General features: G+C 47.8%; 1 protein-coding gene across 11 annotated transcripts in view; it reads right to left on the reverse strand.

Moving 5' to 3' along the window:
* C2CD5 (C2 calcium dependent domain containing 5) overlaps positions 1–21,314 on the reverse strand; it is an 875,314-nt gene that overhangs the window by 431,976 nt on the left and 422,024 nt on the right. For 6 of the 11 annotated variants that reach the window (XM_085652749.1, XM_085652748.1, XM_085652746.1 and 3 more), the window contains one exon: positions 10,370–10,465. In XM_085652749.1, the coding sequence (XP_085508875.1) occupies positions 10,370–10,465 (96 nt within the window). Of the gene's footprint in view, positions 1–10,276; positions 10,466–21,314 lie in introns of all 11 variants that reach the window. The other 5 variants (XM_085652743.1, XM_085652744.1, XM_085652739.1 and 2 more) reach the window with 1 other exon arrangement.

The raw sequence follows: 21,314 nt of genomic DNA on the forward strand, positions 1-21,314 counted from the left end.
GTGGCCATGCTCCTGGGGGGAAGGGGGGTTGGGGGGGGGGGGCAAAAATGCCTCAGTAGGAAATTGTAAATGAAGAAGTCCTGGAAGCGCAAATTTGTTTATAAAACGAGTTTCCAGGTTATCTTCATTTACAAGCAGCAGCTGAAGTACATGACAGGATCAAAGATATGATTAAAAAGAGAATAATATTCTGGAACACTTTTGTACTATTTTTTCACCCGCAGGTTACTGCAGATAAAATAACTCATACGGTAGATGAAAAATTGTTCCAAAATAATTCTTGTGAATCCTAAAAATGGAAAAGAGGCTTGTGGATATATAGATCTATGAGGTCCAAGCACGTAACAGAAAGAACTGTGAATGTCAATATGTAAATCATCATTTTAAAAATACATTACAACCAGTATAAGATACGCTGTTGCAGAATGATTTAGTCAGAGCCACTGGAATTATTCAGCAGGAGAGAGCCAAATTATGTACCAGGGTTGACGAAATTATGCAAGAAAAGGCAAATTATGTGGAATAATGTTCCATATTCTTACATAGTATTACTTCCTTATTGTGTACTTTTTACACATGGTAATACTGTAAGGGTAAAGATTTTACCTCATCAGTACCAGTTTAGCAACAAATACAAAAATAAGCAAATGAAAGCAGACCAGTTAAACTTTGTGAAGGGCCTTCCATTGCACCAGATGATGGACTATGTGGGAAATGTGGCATATCCTGAATTATGCAAAAAATCAAAAGCCACAAAACGCATAATTCCAGTGGCTCTGGGTTTAGTGTTGAAGATAAAACAAGCGATTTCAGAGAATATATTTAGTAATGGATAACCAGACTGTACCTAGTGCAACCATTCTTATAAGTATCCATTAAAAAGGGCACTTACTAGAACTCACCACTCTTATGTCACTTGTCCTCAATAAACTTCCAGTGACTCCTTCAATTGAGGCTTATACTGGGTCCCAAGCAGCTCTTACATTTGGCGATTAACCAATTGCACATATTTAAATTTTTTTCAGGTAGCATGCACCTTGGTGAGAAGGCCTATTTCTTCTTTATCTCAGTCCTGCCCTCTCAACACATGAGAGCACCACCCCTCCGTTTTAACTTTCCGCCAGAGGCACCGCAAGGCCCACATTAACCTCAGGGATCGCGGTTTCTTTTTTTGTTTACTAAAACGTATGGGAACTTCTTTTGTTTAATGAAAGAAGCAGAGGCACATCGATCCCCACAGATCCTGCCCACTTCGACATGCAGATGTCCTTTCAGGTAAGCTGAAGGGGGGCCAGTAGGCTCGCATTCGAAGCCCTGACCATTCGGACTCCTAGGGCTTCAGAGTAATGGCCCAAGATTAAGAGGAAAAGAGCGAGATCAATGGAGAACATCAAAGAAATAACCCAGAGGAGGGGTGCTATCTGGGGGCTAATATTTCCATCTACAAATAGACAGGCATATTGGCAACATATGGGGGCTGTTTTTTTAACGAAAGGGCCAGCGCTTCTATTAATGTAGCAGGTACAGTAGCACTGGGATCAAGAGTGTGATGAGCCCACTGCACCCCAATTATGACAGTCTTACTAGCAAAAAGTGGAGTGGAGGCCCATTTCTCTTGCAATTATTAGGGCCCAGGCCACCCTTGTTGCGCAGGGAACAGTGGCCCATCACAAGGGAGGGGGAAATATGGGGCCTTGCCCCCTTTTTTAATTTCACAAAGGGGCAACAGCCTACTGTGTGCCTTAGGCCTACGAGTAATAGCTCTGTTTAGTAGGCAAAGGACAAAGCCTGTTTTGTAGGGCAGCATGCATCATTGGTGCTGCAGGTGCATTGGCACTGAGCCCCAGTGATGTGAGGGGGCTAACTAAACCCCAATTATGGCTGTTTTATTATCCTTCCTTTCTTCTTTGCATTAGGCCCCAGTGCATCCTTTCTGTGCCAGTGTTTTTGGCCTCATTCCAATGGCCCATGTTTTTAACCAAGAGCAGAGGAGACTGCCTGGTTCGCAAGGCTGTAGCCATCATTAGTGAAGCAGGTAAAGTGGCACTGGATTCAGTGGGTTGAGTGGCCCACTGCATCAGAACCATGACTGTCTTACTCTCCAAGGGGGGCGTGGCCAGCAGGCAAACATGGCGGACGTGGCTCACTGAGGCTCCGCTCTGAATCCCTCCATTATCCTGTATTTTCGCCCTACATCCCGCCCATCTGCCCACAACTACGGTGGGGAAACGCTGATGGCTGCCTAGATTTCACCCTGTAAAGTTACTGCAACGGCATGCCCCATGGCCTCTGGAGGCAGTGAGTGTGCGGGACGGAACAACCCGGCGACCTGAGGATCGCGGCCTGCTGTGCCCGAGTTTGTCCACCTGGTTGGGGCGCGCACCTTCCCCAGTGATCTGTTAAGGTATGCCCTGCGCAGTTGATGGAAGAGGGGGCAGGTGAGGCCTCGCAGGCGATGGGGGAACCACGAGGCTGCCGCTACACAGAAGGCCCGAGATCGCGGCGGTGTTTCCCTATTGGTGGCTGCGACGCCATAGCCCGGTTGGCCTGGGGGAGCACCCTCTGAGCGGGAGCAATCATCCTCCTACCCCCCTGCGGACCATGCTGTAGTGTCCTGCGAGACACGTTCTAGTGTCCCGCAGGAAGTTGCACTTCCAGCCACTCCCTTGAGGGCTGGTCACACTGCACCCCACACCCATCCATCACGGGCGTCACGAGTGACGTGGCCCCGTCAATAAAAGAGCCCGAGTGCACGTGCTCGTGGCCAGTTGCTACAGTACCGATCCTGGTGTCCGTGTCCTTCCTTGCCATGATGGGGGCCTGAGGCCCAACATTACACATGCCAGATTGACGGCGTTGCTGCTGGCCTCCGCCCATGAGTTCAGTGGCACCCGACCGAGACCTGGGAGCACCCGGAGGACAGGCCCTGCAAGCCCGCGGCGGCGAACAGGCCAGCTCCTCTTACCTGAGGGGGCGAAATTAAGTGTTTACCGGCAAGAACCAATCACGGAGGACGCATAGGCTGCCACTATTGCGACTACCGGGGAATCACGAAGACCCAGACCCCGCGGCTTGGAGGCTAGCGCAGAGCTATGCTGCCCCATGTAGACCTGATGTGAGGACAGGGTCGATGTGGACTGCTGCATAGGGAACTGCAGTAACAGGTTTGGATCACCTCGAACGCACTGCCAACCGTGACGGCTCGGGCCTGCTCTCTGCTCTCATCTGTACCTCCTGAAACCAGCTCGACGCAGCTGGCCAGCAGCTGCAAAAACGCAAGATATGCACCCCCCGTTCTGTACCACATCATTGTATCGGCGACACAACTAACTGTGAGTTTGCACTGTCTGTGGGGCGCACCTGGTAGTGGATCAACAGGGGCCCTTCGCTTACCCATATGCTGTCCACCTTGACGATGACCCCATCTACAGAGGGCCGGCATTGAGGACATTTGAGATGACACTCATTCCCTATGTCTCGTAGCTGCGGCACTGGGGGCGGACCTGCGACACAAGCAACGCAGCGTGGGCCTTCTGGGTCTGTTGCACGCCGCGCGAGACACGAATAGCGCCGCGTCAGGTCGTGACACTGCCTGTCGCACACACTGTGATACACGCAGCTCCCGGAATCAACTGTGCTCCCACGCTCTGCCCTGACACCTGTTGCTGTGTTGTCGCCCAGTACTCAGGGTCAATGCTCTCCGCACAGAAGCTGGCAATGGGTCTTCTCCACAACAGTACATAGCAGATTGCAGCGCAGGCTACTAACCTGGACCTGCAAAATGCTACTACTGGTGCCTCTGGTGATACTCCGAATGCCGCACTAGCGTTAAAGCTGGACACGGAGCTGGCGGCGGTCGAGGGACTCGGAACCGCGCTGGAACAGACGCGTACGTCACTTGAGGCGCGCATAGACAAAGTAGCATCGGATTTCACTCTCTTAAAAGCGGATCACCACAAACTGGCGGAGAAGGTGCAGATACAAGCCCAGTCAAAATCGGACCTGAAACCGGTAACCCACAGCCACGCAGCGACTTTGCAAGATGTCCTGGACCGAGTGCACGCCCTGGAGGATACAATCAAAGATGCGGAAGGGCGCTCCCGCCGTAACAATATCCGCGTGGTGGGCCTTCCGGGAGGGAAGGGAGGGAGGGCCAGACCCCAGAACAATATGTGGAGCATTGGCTGCAGGGCGTCCTACCTCCGGGAACACTATCGCCGCAATTTGTAGTGGAAAGAGCCCCTTCGGGTGCCGGCCCAAAGGCCCCCCCCCCCCCCCCCCCCGGGGCACGGTCAAGACCCTTCCTTTTCAAGCTTTTGAATTATAGGGACAGGGACACGGTCCTACGTGAAACATGCAAGCTACCCGACCTGAAGGTCAATGGTAAACCGATCATGGTCTTTCCGGACTACACTTCACAGGTGCAGAGACAGCGTAGCACTTTCATGCCAGTGAAACGTCAGTTGCGGGAACTGGCACTCCCATACTCCCTGCTTTTCCCAGCCAGATTGAGGGTGGTGGCAAACGGCACTACCCGCTTCTTCGAGTTGCCAGACGAAGCGTGGGACTGGTTGGAAGACGCTGGTCTGTGGAAGGGATCCCGCCCCGCAAACGAGGAGGTGGACCGCCCGGGCAATAATAGGACCCGACGCAGTGGGAAACGAAGGAGATCGGGAGGCATGTCACTTACGGCAGCAGCGCCACAACCAGAGCAGTGTGAGATGGAGCGCCGTAACGCTCTGGAAGCGGTTGCAACTCTGGGCTCTCAGACACACCGCAAGACCCACGGAATCAGCTCTTCCGACTCGGCAACCGTCAGCGGCTCGCCTACCCCCACGATGGAGAACTTAGAGGAGGTGGTCCTGCCAGCTGTCACCCAACAGACTGCCGATGACATTATCCGAAGTGTCCTCCTCCACCCGGAGTGACGGGAGGGAAGGCGCAGAGAAGAAACTGTACAAGCAAGTACAAATGACTGTACCGCTGCAGGCTGCTGATGATGTTGTTGTTCCCTTTTTCCCTTTCTGTCATTGCTGCACAGCGCGTCGCCCCTGACTGCGCCAGCCTCATATACATGCGCTCTCCGCTGGCCGTAAACACCGCACCCCACACTTAATATGTTAGACGCGCGTACACGAGGGCTAGGGAATGGAGTGGCATATCCTAGACACAGAGGGACAAGCAAAACATGCAGATAGACGCACACCAGCCACACCCTTATTGTCCTCAACACTAGTCCGTGCCACATACCCCACACCGCACTATAAGTCTGTTTGACACAGTTTAAGCCCGATCGGGCATCAAAGTTTGGACGAATACCGCTTTGGACTTTGCCCTTTAAGTTATGCCCAGTTTCGTTTCTACCAACACCCTGTTGTTAGGCACACTGAGTTGGAGTGCATTTATACAGCTTCGAACATGTCACGTCTGCGAGCCCCCTCGCGCAGGGCTGATTAGTGTACATAGGAATCATGACGCAGGATAACATAGTCACATGGAATGTGCGCGGCCTACACACCCTGTCGAGTAGATACTCGATTTATGCATACCTTCTGCACCAAACTACTGACATAGCTCTGCTTCAAGAGACGCACATGACACACGTAGAACTTGGTCGCTTACGGCAAAGATGGCGAAGCCAGGTGCATAGCACCGGCTACTCAGCGCATGCACGTGGCGTGCTCATCTGAGTCCGAGCAGGAGTCCCCTTTGCAAGCGATGAGGTTCTTGTTGACCCTAAGGGGCGATACACCTTAGTAAGCAGGCAGCTGAATGGCCAACCAGTCCTCCTTGGCTCCATTTATACCCCAAACGCTAATCAGTCTTCCTATCTAGAGTACCTCTCACAGATTCTAGCTGGCTGGAGCGGACTCCCTTGGCTTCTGGGGGGCGACTTTAACTCTGTGCTCAGCGTAGAGCTGGACAGATCCTTCCCGTCTCTTACCAGGACCACAGCTGTGTCCAACGCGCAGGCTCTCAGGGACTGGCTCACCCACTGGGCACTATCAGATTTCTGGCGGCCTCATAATCCAGACGCCTGGGTCTACTCACACTAGTCAGCAGTTCATGGACTGCATGTGCTCCTGGACAGAATAGTGGGGTCACCTGTGCTACTCCCCTTAGTCCGCCGCATTGAATACCTGGACGGCACACACTCGGATCATAATCCCCAGTTGCTTCAACATTGGAGCCTGAATGCCCCCCTGCTCCCACGTGGAGACTCCAAACTGCTGCACTGGAGGATTTTCCATTCCGATCCTCTCTGGGCATGGCGATTCTTGAATTCTTTGAGCTCAATGAGGGTACAGCAGGGGACACGCTAGTGGAGTGGGATGCCTTTAAAGTTACAACGCGGGGCATTGCATGGGCGCGTCCTGGAACATAAGAAAGACATTAACATCTGACCTGAGCACACTTGAAATGAGACTCTTGCAACATGAGGTTGGAGGAGAGGGGGGCGGCAGGGAAGGACAACAGCTAGAGACACCGCACGCACAGCACATTGAGCTATTGGAACGCCTCTGCTGTCACAACTATGTGGCCCACACCGCCCGCAAGCACGCACGCACTCCACAGATGACTGCGCAGGCCATCTTCTGGCTTGGCTGATTCGCCAAGAACACATCTGGTAACCAATCGCAGCAATATGTGATGAGGTGGGACATTTGGTGTATGCACAACGCGACATTCACGCTGCTTTGACGCACCACTACACTCGACTGTATCAGAGTCAAGTCCCACAGGATCCAGACGCCCTCCAGTCCTCTTGGGCCAGGTCCAGCTACCTGAGGCATCTCCAGCGCATTATGAACTTCTGGGCAAGCAGATCTCGCCAGAGGAGATTAAGACAGCCACTGCATCTCTAGCCACAGGGAAGACCCCGGGCCCAGATGGGCTTCCGGCGGAATTCTACAAAGCGTAACAAGTATCGCTGGTGCGGCGGCTCCACACCCTCTACGCCACTACTGTAGTGGAAGAGGGACTTCCCCCCTCATTATGCAAGGCCCACTCTATATCCTTGCCTAAGACCGAGAGGCATCCAACTGATATGAGCTCATACAGGCCCCTCGCCCTGCTCAACACTGATTATAAAGTTCTAGCAAAGCTCCTAGCTGACAGGCTGGTGCAAGTGGTCCCCATCCTCGTACACTCAGACCAGAATGGATTTGTTCCCTCCCGCAGCACCTCTCTCAACCTGCGGCGGTTCTTCATGTCCATCTCAGGATTAAAAGTGAACGCGGCCAAATTTAAGGTATATGCCTTTCGAGAGGGATGTCACAACCCAGCATTGATGTTAAGCGGCACACGAGTGCAGTGTGTGCGAGAACACATGTTGTTACCTGGGCATACGGGTATGCCACCAGCCGATGGACCTTTTTGATGGTAACTTGGGCAGGGTGCTGACAGCAGTGAAATCCCAGATGCAGTTCTGGAGCACACTTCCCCCTGCAGTGGTGGGCAGAGTAGCGCTGGTAAAAATGGTTGCCCTCCAGCGATTTCTGTACTACTTTGCCAATCTGCCTATCTATGTACCCGTGTCCTCCTTCGTGACATGGGAAAAAATGGTTAGAGATTTCATCTGGGGTCCTAATCGACATAGAGTGTTGATTAAGAAGCTTTACTTGCCTACCAACCAGGGAGGTCTGGCGATGCCTAATTTTGAGCATTACTACCTAGCGTCGCAGTGGGTTGCCCGGGTTGTTGGCGGATCGCCAACGCGACGACATGGTAACCACGTGCCCAGCTTACACACTACCCCAGTTACTTGCGTTGTTCTACCCCGGCGCTCGGACAAGACCCCCGGAGCCCCAGCTACTAAATGTGGCCTATCGGTGCAACCGTAGACGCCTTTACTCAACTCGGGACACGACACCCTATGCTCCTGCGCTCCCACTCAACGGTACCCCTAGAGGACAGACTAAACTTGTGAGTGCCGAACTACAATGCTGACATGAAGCCGGGATACAAACGCTAGGAGACCTGTACGGTGATGGGGTTCTCATCCCTTATACCACACTGGTGGAAAGAGATGTTCTCCCTGCAGGACAGTTCCTCCTACACAGATCTCTGATTGCCACACTCGCGCTGCGGTGGGTAGACATGACGGTAGAGCCACAAATGCACTTAACTATACAATATTTACATGTCATGGGGCGGGGCAAACACCCGATGCGCTGGTTTGCGGCCTCACTGCGCCTGCACGCTGCTTTCAGTTTGAACTCTCTCCGACAAAAGTGGGAACAAGATCTGGGCCGTCAATTCTCACACAAGGAGTGGGAGAAGGTGCTTGCCGGCCCAGTCCAGATACCCCGAAACGCTCAATTCAGGCAGATACAATACTACATTACACAGCGCGCGTACCTCACGCTAGCTAATATCAATAGATATTTTCACCGCATAGACGCAGCCTGCCCTAGTTGCGCCGCTATAGGCGCAGACCTAATACATATGCTATGGGGATGCCCCAGGCTCAGTGAGTATTGGACAGGGGTGGTGGATTGGCTCCGTGCCTACACTGACAGAGACATACTCTTTGACTGGCCCACTTATTTGCTACATCTATTTCGTAGAACCCGTAATACTAAAGTCACTTCTCGATTCCTTGACATGGGCATTGTGGCAGCAAAAAGGCTGATTACGAAGCGGTGGAAAGCACCAGACTCCGCGCACACCCACGCTTGCAGACGTCTGTACTAGCATGGGCTAGAGCTGAAGGCGTTGCGATACGCCGTGAGGAAGTTGTAAGCCTCAGGAAAATACCTATCTCTACCTACTGGGATGCGATTCTGGAAGCGTTTCAGCGGGACATGGACAGGCCACACCAGCCCGCGCAACTCCCTTATCCGACAGAATAGGCCTGCACAAGCACTACCTACCTTCGCACTACCCAAAGGCACTGCGTTAGTTCTCCCTGCCTGGGTATGGATATTTAAATCCGCGTGCCCGCTGCGTGAGCGGGGAAACGCCAGGAGACAATCACACATGTCAATAGCTACAGACTAACAACCTCCCTCCAACTCAACCCCCAGTTCTGTTACCTACCCCCCAGTTACTTTCGGATGTTTGGTATGCCACATACACTACTGTGCCACTCACCTTGACAGGTTATCCGCCATACGACTCGCACGTGGCGAGACTAATGGACTATGTATGCTGAGACTGACTAAACATGTTGCATGAACATCTCTTGCCTGGACATACTGCCTGGACATAATGCCTGGACATAATGCCTTCCGATCTGATGTATGTGCGAATATGCCCAGTTGTAACACACGTAATGCTGTCTATGTTATTGCTACAGGCTATAACTTTAATAAACTCAATAAACACATTTAAAAAAAAAAAAAAGACTGTCTTACTCTCCAAAGGAGGCATATGGCCTTGCTAGCATTACAGCTGAAGTAACCGTTGCAGCATAGTGGTGGCAACACATGGGGGTTAATTTTATTCTGAAAGGGTTAGAGTGTTTCAGAACAGGAAGAATGACCAAGCATGGTGTGAGAGGCAGCCTGCTACTCAGGGCTGCTGCTATCATTAGCGCAGGAGGTAAAACTGCATTGGCACCCAGGAGAATGAGGGGCTCACAACACCCTAAAAAATGTGGGGCAACGTTTTTGGGTCAATTGTTTTGTGACATATTGGCTCTTTCATACTGCTCATATTAAGTGCAGAATTTGAGCTACTGAAAAGTACCCGTGAAATGATCTCATACTCCCAGCCCTCTGTGCTCAGCTGTACCACTTCCGCTGCCCCAAGTCTTGCCATAAAGTTATTGGGTGGGGACTTCAAAACATTTTCCTTAGGGGGCTTAGATCAAAAAGTTTAAAGACCTCTGATCTACAGCTACTCGTACTACAAACGAACTAGTTTTTTTAAAATATAATTATTAATGTCGTGAACAGCTGTTCATAGCAGTAGCTCTCAATTCCAGATCTTAGTGAATTAGAATAATAAGTACACCGTTATCTGTAATTTCAACTAACATTTTTTAACTCATCTGTTATCCGCCATCTAATTCTACTGGTAAAGCACAAATCATAGCGCACAAGCTGTCGTCATAAATAAAAATGAAACAACTACGTGAAATAAAGTAAAATATAGCAAAAGATAAGGTTTCAGTATGATGTTTCTACGGTTAGTATTCAAATGTTACCTTACTCATGTTGTTAGAACTAAAAACAGTGTATCTACTTTTGTGCAGAGTCCCGTTGTTGTTGTTAGTGACATCAGTTAAAGTGGTCGGTCCTGCATCCTGCACGGTAACTCTGCAACCTACCCTAAGAGAGGAGCACTATGTTGGGAGTGTAGCAAAAACTCAACCTCTCCCTTCTCAGACCCTAGGGAAAAGAAGCCAGGCTGCCATGACAACCTTTGTTCCAAACAGCCTTCTGTGGTGCCATCCTGGAGAAATCTAGGATTCAGTACAGCTGCTGTGCCGGATGCCGACAAGATACAGACCTCCTCCCTATAAAAGAAAAAGAAAGATTTAAGTGTCACTTCACCATGCGCTCTTTCTAAATATACACTCATGTCAACAAAAAAGTGGCACTGGCACAAGATTAAAAGATGCTCTAATTAGGACTGTCAAGTTTGTGCGCTGAGCACTCTGGCAAAAAAGACCTGAGTCTTTGGTACAGTGTATATATTTTGTTTGAGGCGGTGCCCTTGCAGCATTCAACAGTTGCAATTGATTTCAAATTTACCCTTGAACAACCATCTCATATCCAATTCTGATTCCACGCTTTATACAGATTCCAATCTGTGCACTTGTATACTACTGCAATGTCCTAACAGCACACATGTTTATCACAAAAACACAATCCAAGCAGTTAGACAATATATTTAATAACATCAAACATCCTCTTCATTGACGTGAAAATAAGCACTCGGTGGAGTAGTCACTGTGCTTCGTTGGCAATAAGTTGGGACAGAAATTCTCCACGTTTCGTTGCATAGATGAACTAGAGACCCTACTCTACATAAACACCCATGGGCTGATCCTACAAATGCACACAAATAATCAAACCATACAACACACATCAACACTTCTCTTCTGTGACGTTCTTATAAAGAGGACTCTAGTTACTATTTCACCTTCATCTGTCCAGTGATGAGGGCAATCCAGACCCTCATGGGCTCAGAAAACCTGGACCAGTAGTTTTCAAGCATTTCATTTAGAGCCTTTCACAAGCGAGCTAAAACAGTGCAGTAGACCTTGGGCGCATCCTCAACAAAAGGAAGAGAAAACGGCTATTCAATATGGATTTCCAGAGTAGCACAATAAATATATAAGCTGTGAAACATAGGAGAACAAAATATTTCAAGTAAAGCTGAAATGGACAATTTTACAAGAAAAATCCATGAACTAGCTTTCGAGGGGAGACCGCCTTTACAACGAAACTGTTACAACGCATGCCTTTACATCGCATGTCGTTGCAACGCAAATGGTGTGCAGCAGTGGGTAGGTGTTGGATTTCACTCCAACACCTTACCTACTGTTCCACACACTGGAGTTGGAATAGAAAATGTATCTATTCCAACTTCCAGCACCCCCCCCCCCCAAACAGGAAGTCGGAGTAAAAGTTTGCGTTGCAACGGCGTGCGATGTAATCGCATGCGTTGTAACGTCACCTATTGCAAAACTAATGCCTCCTTATTAAAGAGGTTTGAGCTCTCTTCCTATACCGACTTTTGTTTATATAGCTTGAAGGCTGTCTCCAGGAAGGGTGTGCAAAATTTGTGCAATTTCTGTTTGCGAAAGTTCACGAATTTCTGCAAAAATTCAGTGATTACAATATATAATTTAGTGTTAAAAACAGTGCAAAAACACAACTGCCTCAAACAGACATTTGTATTCCCCTGACCAACAGTGTGAGGACCTCATTTTACGGCAAGCCTTCTCAAGTTTTTTGGCAACCTACAGTAGCATAGCTGTCAGGCCTTACAGCATTTTTCTGAATGTGCTGGATTACTCCTTCATTAACCCGGTCATATTCCCCCTTTACTGACTGAATCCTCTCTGATTCACCTGCCTATTTACAAACGCGCATCCGTCTTATCTGGTCTTTACAGCCCATTCAAGATGACAATGTAAATTCCAGTCCACCTTTCAACATATGAAATGATGTCCCACAAATTATTCCACTAGGTGTTGTGCGATAAGAATGACATATGTAGCTCGTCTATTATGGATCTTCAAACTGGACCAAGTACAACCCTTTCCACATGTGATTGATTGTCAGTGGTAGCAATGAGAGCAGTCACAGACTTCACAGGCAGGAATGTGGGGATGCTTGAGCTCAACAATCACACAACAACACAATAATGAAATTTCCAGCCCAATATTTATCTTTAAAAGAAATTGAATTATTTATTGGCACACCATGAAAATAAATACAACACAATAAACAACAGGATACTTTTAAGTGCCTTTGGGCATTATCAAGGAAGTTCTGTGCCCCTAACATGCTATCTCCCTTCTCAACCCAGACTCCAGGTCCAAGGTGAAGCATTTCCTACGGCGTATGAGGTAGTAGCATGAGTAAATCTAGGGTGCAATTCGTGTCACTCCTAAATCAATAGGTTCAGTTGACAGTCACAGTCTTATCACTCACAGTGGATCAAAACTCAATAAGTTGTTAAGCGCCGTGCTCTCCAGCACACTTGTACCCTCTTTCCTTGAGAGGTTGTCAGACCATTTGGTAGCGTTTTCAGCAAGCCCTGCTTTGTTTTCTAGACCAGCACTTGTTAGTGTCAAGTGGCGGAGAGAGGAGTCCTGGGGAAATGCAGTACCAACTGGACACACAGTGAGAATCTCAGTGCTAAAGGTATTGGTGTTGGGCTCACACTGGATCCCGATTCAGCCAGAAAACTCTCGTAGATGTAGTCTCTACTGGACAGTCACAAATTCAGCAGATGTAGCCCTTCATGGATACGGTACAAAGGATTGTTGCAGAAGTGTGCACGGGCTGATCACGCTGGGCAGTTAAGGCCAAACACAGGTCTGTCGCTGTGGACAATTTACGTTCTGGCTGTGGTGCTTCACTTGCTTACCTTTTTCCCCTACCTTATGTTTCTCAGTTTGTTTGGGCAGAAGCACAACCTGGGTGTTACGCAGAACTCCTACCTGGTGCCATGCAAATGGGGTGGTGAAGTTCAACGTAGAGAGGGACCGAAAACCTGGTGAACTGTGACTGCCTGGAAGCAGAAACCGAGGCTGTGAGAGGCGTACATGCTGCATGCATCGCTTTTTGAAAGCGAAAGGAGAAGCCGGAGCTCAGCTGAAGTGTCTGGCGAGCAGCAGCAGAGAACCGGGTGAGCCCGCTTTCCACCTGCCCACCTCCCGCAGCCAGATTGGTATCAGGGCGACACCCCGGGGACAGATGTCGACAGGGCCCAGAGGGCCTAATAGTGAGAAGCGGGACAGGGTCGGCCACTCGGCCTGTCAAGTAAGACTGTGGCTGCAGAGCAGGGAGAGTGATCATGAGACGGCCAGGCCCGGAGAAGGACACCCCGCAAGGCCAACAGCGCCCAGAGCTACACAAGATGGGGGATAAAGTTGGACCTGGGTAGACTGGAACGCGAAAGGTGCACGGACAGTGCCGCGAGAGGAGATAAGAGGCTGAAGGTACCCGGTAGCGACCGGCATTGAGGAACCTGCACACCGCGAGATCAGCATTCCGGGATGGGGCAGCCGGGGCGAGAGGGTGTGGAGAGCGACCGGCAGGGAACTTTGAGTACTGCCTGAACGTGCCTCTCCGCCCTCCTAGTCAGGCGGTGCGGCGTGCACGAAATGGTGATCAGCAGGGGCATTACCAGAGGCGTGCCCCTGGAAAAGGGAGACGGGTTCAAGACCAAGCCGGACAGAGGCAGTGAATTAAGCCTTTTCGGGAAGGACAGAGCACTGAGGATCAGTCGAGCCCCGAAAGTGAACTGCGGGCCAGATTACAAAGCGTATAAAGAATACACAATTGACGCTGGGGTGCATCATTGTAACAGGGCTACCGCAATTGGAAGAGCAGTGTCTGACTGTGCATCAGAGAGGTAACGGAGTGTGAGTGTGCTGACAGGATAGTGCAACTCGGTGAAGTAGACGATGCAGGAAGGGTGAGGAAACCCTGGAGGCCCACCAAGACGTCACAGAATACAGGCCCGAAGTAGCACCCAGATTGACAAGCCCCGAGTTGTGAGCGCACGCGCAAAAAAAAAGCCCGCGAGTGCTGCGTGCGAGGGCGGCAAAAGGGAGTGCGCTACAAAAAAAAAGCACACGAGTGCTGCGCGTGAGCAAAGTGAAAGTAAGGCAAAAGTGAAAGTAATCGAGATCGCGCTGTAAGGGTGCCCCAAGGATGCGCTTAATGAGGCATGGCGGAAAGCCAGATGGCGGCTGCGCGCGTGCACGTGACCGCTAGCGCTAGGCCAGCAAAAGCGCGTGGTAGCACTTTCAAAACCCCACTTACTAAATGTCTCGCGGAGCAGCGCATGCGCTAGCTCAGGTGAGACCTAAAAATGTTAAATCTTTTTTTATCCAATGTCTCTGCCCCTAAAAGGGATGCAGTGGGAGGTTTTGTATAAAGCAAACCATGGGCACAGCTTCAAGGTAAAGAAAACCAATCAAAGTGAAAGAATTGTTCATTAAAAGATAACAATACGGCTGCTCAAAAATAATTCTTCACGTTTTAAATAAGTAGCCGCAGAAAATGTGACATCATTATTCTAATTACGCAATTAGGATTCATTAGTGATTGGTTCACAAGTTGATACTCCTTTCTGGTACACAAGCAAACAAAGAAAGTTCTATTTGTCTTGGGTCAGGTTTGGGAAGCATCCTTTACTTTAGTGCTCTTCTGAAGAGCTTGATATTTGAAGCAAAACAACACTACATTTAGCCAAACCCGGGCTAAGTGGACATCTACAAACTGAATTAAAAAGATCTATTTTTATAAACTTCCTCGAAATATTTCCAGAGTCTGGGGAAATCCTGATTATCTCAATATTTAGTGTACAAAACTGTGTATAGAACAAAGAACAGAACGTTTCTTTTTGATATTTATTTATTGTTCGGTGCTTCGACCTCTTCTTTCTAGTCGATCTTGTGAGCTTTGTCAAATATCAAGTTTCCATGCCAATACAGCACAACCAAAATTATCGTTCTGGATGTAGAATTATTCATACTGGACAGCAAGATACACATTAAGCTTTTTCGGAAGCTCACATCAAGCAACTCTATTCTGCACTCTTCCAGCAGCCATCCAAGACATCAAATAAAATCCATCCCTTATGGGGAAATGATCCGTGCCAGACGCAACTGTAGTGAGGACTCTGGTTTCATTTTCTGCATACAGGCCATGAAAGTGTGCTTTTCACAAAGAGGATACCAATCACGGGACATAAATCAAGCATGCAGCAGGGTCATGAAGATGAAACGAGAACGAACACCGAGGCATGCTACACCAAAACAGAGACATTTGTGAGGATGGTCACCGACTATATCTACTTATACATCAAATTGATATACAAAAGCATGCAAAAACATTGGCACATCTTGAGTGCAGCTAGCACACTTGAAGACTGTACCTCAAGAAGACCGGACATCACATTTCGTAAGGGTAGAACCAGGAGTACCATTCTGAGCCCCAGCTCTCCTGCTTTACCTTCGCAGGACAATTGGCTAACACAACATACACGAGTTCTACAAGTGTGGCCACTATGGCATGTGCAAATGGGCACTGAATAAGCAAATGACTTTTGGATTGGATACAATAAATATGTATGAAATCTGTAAAACATCAACTTTAACACCAAATTGGTATTTATGTCATTGAATACAAGTGTCACCAAATTTATGATGGGAGCACTATAAGGTCCCTTAAAGAAAGAATAAGTGAACATATGCGGGCACTTAAGCAAGCAGAAGAAAGATATCCAATCAAAGTAAATGCTATGAACTGTAGTGCACAAGTGTCAATCAAAAATTTCAATTTTTATGGCATAGAACATATCCTCAGAGACCATTGTGGGCAGTGGTGTAACAAAACTTAAGGGGGCCCCCCTGCAAAGTACATGCAGGGGGAGGCCCAGGCTCCGGACCCAGTCTGGAGCTTTCAGGCCAGGGATCTGCCAATAATGAAGGGGGCCCCCTGAGATTGGGGCCCCCCACACCGCAGGGGCTGCGGGGGCTTTTGTTACGCCACTGGGTTCACTTGGTTCTACACATCTCCCTTTGCTAGGAATCTTAGCATTATCACTTCATAAAACTTCCTCTTCCTAGTCCTAAAATTTGAAGGGTGCTAATCTCCAAGGACTGACTTCTAAAATCTTTAACTAGAAATCTAAAAGATTTTTGCACCACGCCTCCAGGGAAGGGATAAGACAGAGCTGTAGCATGGCACAGGCTTGTATGGCGCCTGTGGTAGACAGGTAAGATGATGTTTCTCTTATTATTTAGTTCAGTGAGGTTTGGAGGACTTATCCGAAGAGAATGAATTAAAGAGGAGGCTGCTCTGCTTCCAACCTCTTTATGATTAAGGCATTAGTCTTGTTATATGAGCAGCCAATGGATTCCTGCATGCCACGTCTCCTCTTTGCCCTGGGATGATGCCATGAAACTGTTTATGTACTCCACAATGCACAGCAAGCAGCATGGCGGGGAGAGTTTAAAAAAAAACTTTCTTTTTCCCTGTCTGTGTAAAATTTGGAAAATTGTTATGGAGCCTTGCTTGGCTGATCTTGTGGAGTGGATCTCTAGATGCAGAGGGTTGTAACTGATGCTTCTGGGCCAGTTTTGTGCTGTATCCCAGTAGTGTTTGTACACACTTTCCATAGGAGCTTTCTTTATTTAAGACGCTCAGTTTTATATGGTTAGTAGTTTTACTAAGCATATTTTGTGCTAAAAGTATCTCTTTGTGAGCTATGAACTTGCTCTCCCTTCCATGAGAAAGTGTTTCTCAAAACAGAAACATGCAAATCAAGAAAGAAAGCCTGTCTCACTCACACAGATGACACAGGCATAACAGGAGAGAGCAATAGAATTGGTCCATTTTCCCAACATCTCCTGCTACTCTAGTCCTGTTAACAAATATTTTGAGGCTGATGATTGAAAAGCCCTAATGCCGTCATTGATCTGCATTTCCAACCTCGGTTGCATCTGCATGGTACTGGTCTTATTCCAAATGAACAGCCTTCTCAACCTGGTTATCGTCTGGGTGGGAATGATGGAAGATTTTCTCTCTATAACAAATCATGATGAAATCCTTACAGTGGAGCAAAATGGTGTTATATTTTAAAAAATGTTTTTTCTTTCAAAGACCTAAGATATGATTTTTTGCTTCCTCTCTTAGATCTTCCATTAGTTGCAAAGGCTTTCCAGCTGGCCCGTTTGAGCCCTTAAAAGAGGCCCCTTTTAATATCCTTTCTGCTAAGGTAGTTTTCTGGAGGCCGTCGCTTTGGCAAGGAGAATAGAGCAAATTGGTGCCCTACATTTTTTCTTCTTTTCTTTCCAGTCGTCCTTGTCCTACGTCTCTCTCCTGCTTTCATTGCAAAAGAAATTATTCGTCCTCATCTATATCCCTCCACTTCTTTACCTGGAGAGATTCCTCTGCACTCTCTAGATGTGGACAGAGCTGTATGCATTCACCTTCAGAGAACTTCTGAACTTCGTTCATCAGATAATTTTTTATGACTTTTGGTTCAGTAAGAAAATGATATAAACCTTCAGTGGCTACCTTTAAGTCATTGAGTATGAAATGCAATTTTAACCTCTTATGAGTTGTCATGTATTCCTTTGTCTCCCTCTATTTTGGGCTGCTCCATGAGGCGTATGGCTACTAGTTGGGCAGTGGCCCTGAGAATTTCAGTGTCTATGGTGCACTGAGCAGCCACTTTACAGACTGCATGTGTTAAATATTGTGGCTATGTTGGTTCCTTCAGTCTTTGAAGCAGTGAATACATTAATATATTTTATTTGTTTTCCAGGGTAAATGCATGGGTGCAGCATCAATTTCTTATTTTGTTTGTTCAACCATGCCTCTTTTGTTTGTTATATCCTGAAATTCTATAACTGAGAGAAAGAGGTGTAACAAAGCAGTAATGCCCTGACTGCGTACTGGCACTTTCCATTATCCTAAGTATACTTTTCCTTGCCCCAGTCCTACTCCCTCCCTCCCTCCCTTGAGGTTGTGGGAGGCATAGATGTATTTTGTTATGCTTACAATTTCAGGAAGTGTTTAGGGTAGAGCTCTGTCTAGTACCCCCCTTGGAGGAGGGTCAGAAGCCAACCCTTCCGCAACTCTTAGGACTGGGAAAAGGAAGAGTTTATAATGAAAGTAACTGGTAAGTAGTAAAGGAGTTCTGTTAAACACTGGAAGCTTCTAAGCTTTCCTCTCACCACTGCCCAGCAACAGGATACAAGGAAATATATATGAAATCATCCAAAGCCTTCCCTTCCTCTCTGCAGAGGCCTTATTAATGAGCAGAATAGACAACTGTAAAAGCCCCTTTCCAACCTTCCATGATATGATCTTGCATTACTGGATAAGGACCTCAGCTTTGCCACTCAAACCCTCTTTGACCACTCCAAACAATGTTTCGCCTCCTCTTTCATACACAATGCCTGGTGTTTGTCTGCAAACAACTACTGATGCAGGTGTGGCCTATTGACCTGATCACACGCTCTCGCTGTATACCCGCATGCAAGATACACTTTGCTGCCCGCCACATACTATCCACTCCCAAGCTGCGTGGCACCACATCCAGGTTTGAACGTTTCAGCCTCTTTGCTTTGCTGCGTTTGTACGCACCCTAGCGTGTTATAAGTAGCCACCTCCCTCTCCTCTCTAAAACTGCACTCATAGTGCACCTCACTTCAATCAAATCAGTGGAATACTGGTTATAGAGTGCGACTGCTACACAAAGGGAGCCCCACCACGAAACAAGGAAAACAGAAATTGTAAAAGTGTGCTACACAAAAGAAGGGAAGGGAAGGAAAAAGGGAAGGGAAAATGTAAGGGAAAAGGGAAGGGAGCGAGCGGCGTACTGTGTGCTGCACTCGAAACATGCAGGGTAACAGGGGCTAACAGTGTGAGGAGCAGAACTGAGGAGAGACAGGCACAGAGGAGAGACAGGCACAGAGGAGAGACAGGCACAGAGGAGAGATAGGCACAGAGGAGCGGCTGCACGGAGAGAGGAGAAAGAGGAATAGGAGAGACAGCGGGGGGAGACACAGGGGCCGAGGATAGACAGACGGGAGTGACAGATACAGTGGGGGAGAGGTGGGGCAGAGCGAGAAGCACACATGAGAAAGAGGCACAGAGGAGAATGGATAAGGGGGGTGAGCCACAGAAGAGAGCAGGAAAGAGGCAGCCGAAGCAGAGAGTAACATAGAGAAGAGACAGGCACAGAAAAGGAATAGATAACAAGCATTTGCAATGCAATAGGTCTCGCATTTACGCGAGTTTAAGCTATTGGCATTGTAAATGACACTGCCTTTTATTTAAGTTTTAAAAAAGAAAACAAAAATAAAAGGCATTGTTATCTGTAATGTGAATAGCTCAAACCTAAATGCGAGACCTATTGCATTGCAAATGCTTGTTCTGCAAATGTAGAGGGGAGTAGAATTACGTGGTGTCAAGTAGAGTGGAAATATGCAGAGTGAAATTATGATGTGTGGGGTGAAATTATGTGGCATGAAAGTATGTTGAGTGGCTTGGAACTGTGTGGCATGGAGCTGAATTGTGAGATGTGGAATTGATTGGCGTGGATTGTATGGAAATGAATTATGTTACCTGGAGTTAAATTATGTGGCATGGTGTGGAATTAAGGGATGTGGTGTGGAATTAGTTGGCATGGCGTGGAGTAGGATTATATGGTGTGGTGTGGAATTGTGTGGAGTGGAATTGTGTGGCATGGAATTGTGTGGCATGGAATTGTGTTGAGAGGAATGGAAGTATGTGTCATGGAATGGAATGGAAATATGTGGCATGGAATGAAATTATGTGGTGGACTTGAATTTTGTGCCGCTAAGTGGAATTATGTTATTGAGTGGATTCATTAATAGTGGAGTGGAATTATGTGGCATGGAATTACGTTCCATGGAGTGTAATTATGTGGTATGGCATGGAATTAATTGGTGTGGATTTGTGTGGTGTGGCCTAGAATTGTGGGGTGTTGAGGGAAATTGTGAGACATGGAATTGTGTGGCGTGGTATGCAATTGTGTGACATGGAGTGCAATTCTGCGGAGAGGAAGTATGGGGGTGGAGTGGAATTATGTGATGTGGTGTGGAATTATGGGGTGTGGTATGGAATTATGTGGCATGGAATTGTGTGCCATGGAATGGAATTATGTGGTGTGGATTTATGAGAAGTGGAGAGCACTTTATGTGGCATGGAATTATGTGGAGTGGAATTATTTTGCATTCACTGAGATAGACATGTTACTGTGTGGCGTGAACTACAATTATGTGACGTGGTGTGCAATTGTGTGGAGAGGAATTCAGTGCCGTGAAGTGGAATTATGTGGCATGGTGTGAAATCAAGTGGTGTGGCATAGAATTAGGTGGCAAGGAGTGGAATTATGCTCCGTGTAGTAGAATTATGAGATGTGACATGGAATGGTCTGGCGTGGAATTGTGTGGTGTGGAATTGTGTGGTGTGAAATTATGTTGGTTTGGGGAGATTAAATTTAGGTGGTACAGTGTGGTACAATGTGGAATTATGTGGTATGGAGTGGAATTACGTCTCATGGAGTGGAAATATGTAGCATGATGTGGAGTCATGTGATGTTGCATGGAGTGAAATTATGTGGCATGGAGTTGAATTGTGTGGCATGGAATTGTGGGGTGTTGACTAGTGGAATTATGTGGTGTAGAGTAGAATTAGTTGGCGTGAAATTATGTGGAGAAGAATTGTGTTGCATGGAATTGTTTGGCATGGTATTGTGCGGCATTGAGAGGATTGGAATTATGCGACATGGAGTGGAATTATGTGGCTTGGATTGGAAATATGAGGGTGGAGAGCACTTAGGTGGCATGGAGTTGAATTGTGTGGTGCAGAATTGTGTTGCATGGAGTGTAATTGTGTTGACTGGAGTGGAATTGTGCAACGTGGAATTGTGTGGCGTGAAATGCAATTGTGTGATGTGGAGTGCAATTGGGTGACATGGAGTGTCACTGAGTGGAGTGGAAATCATATAGCATGGAGTGGAATTATGTGACATGGTAATGAATTGTGTGGTGTTGAGTGGAATTACGTGCCGTGGAATTATGTGGCATGGAGCCGAATTATGTTGATTTGAATTGTGTGGCATGGCATTACATGCCA

Source organism: Triturus cristatus, chromosome 4_1 (assembly GCF_964204655.1).
Source record: "Triturus cristatus chromosome 4_1, aTriCri1.1, whole genome shotgun sequence".
NCBI classification, from domain to species: domain Eukaryota; kingdom Metazoa; phylum Chordata; class Amphibia; order Caudata; family Salamandridae; genus Triturus; species Triturus cristatus.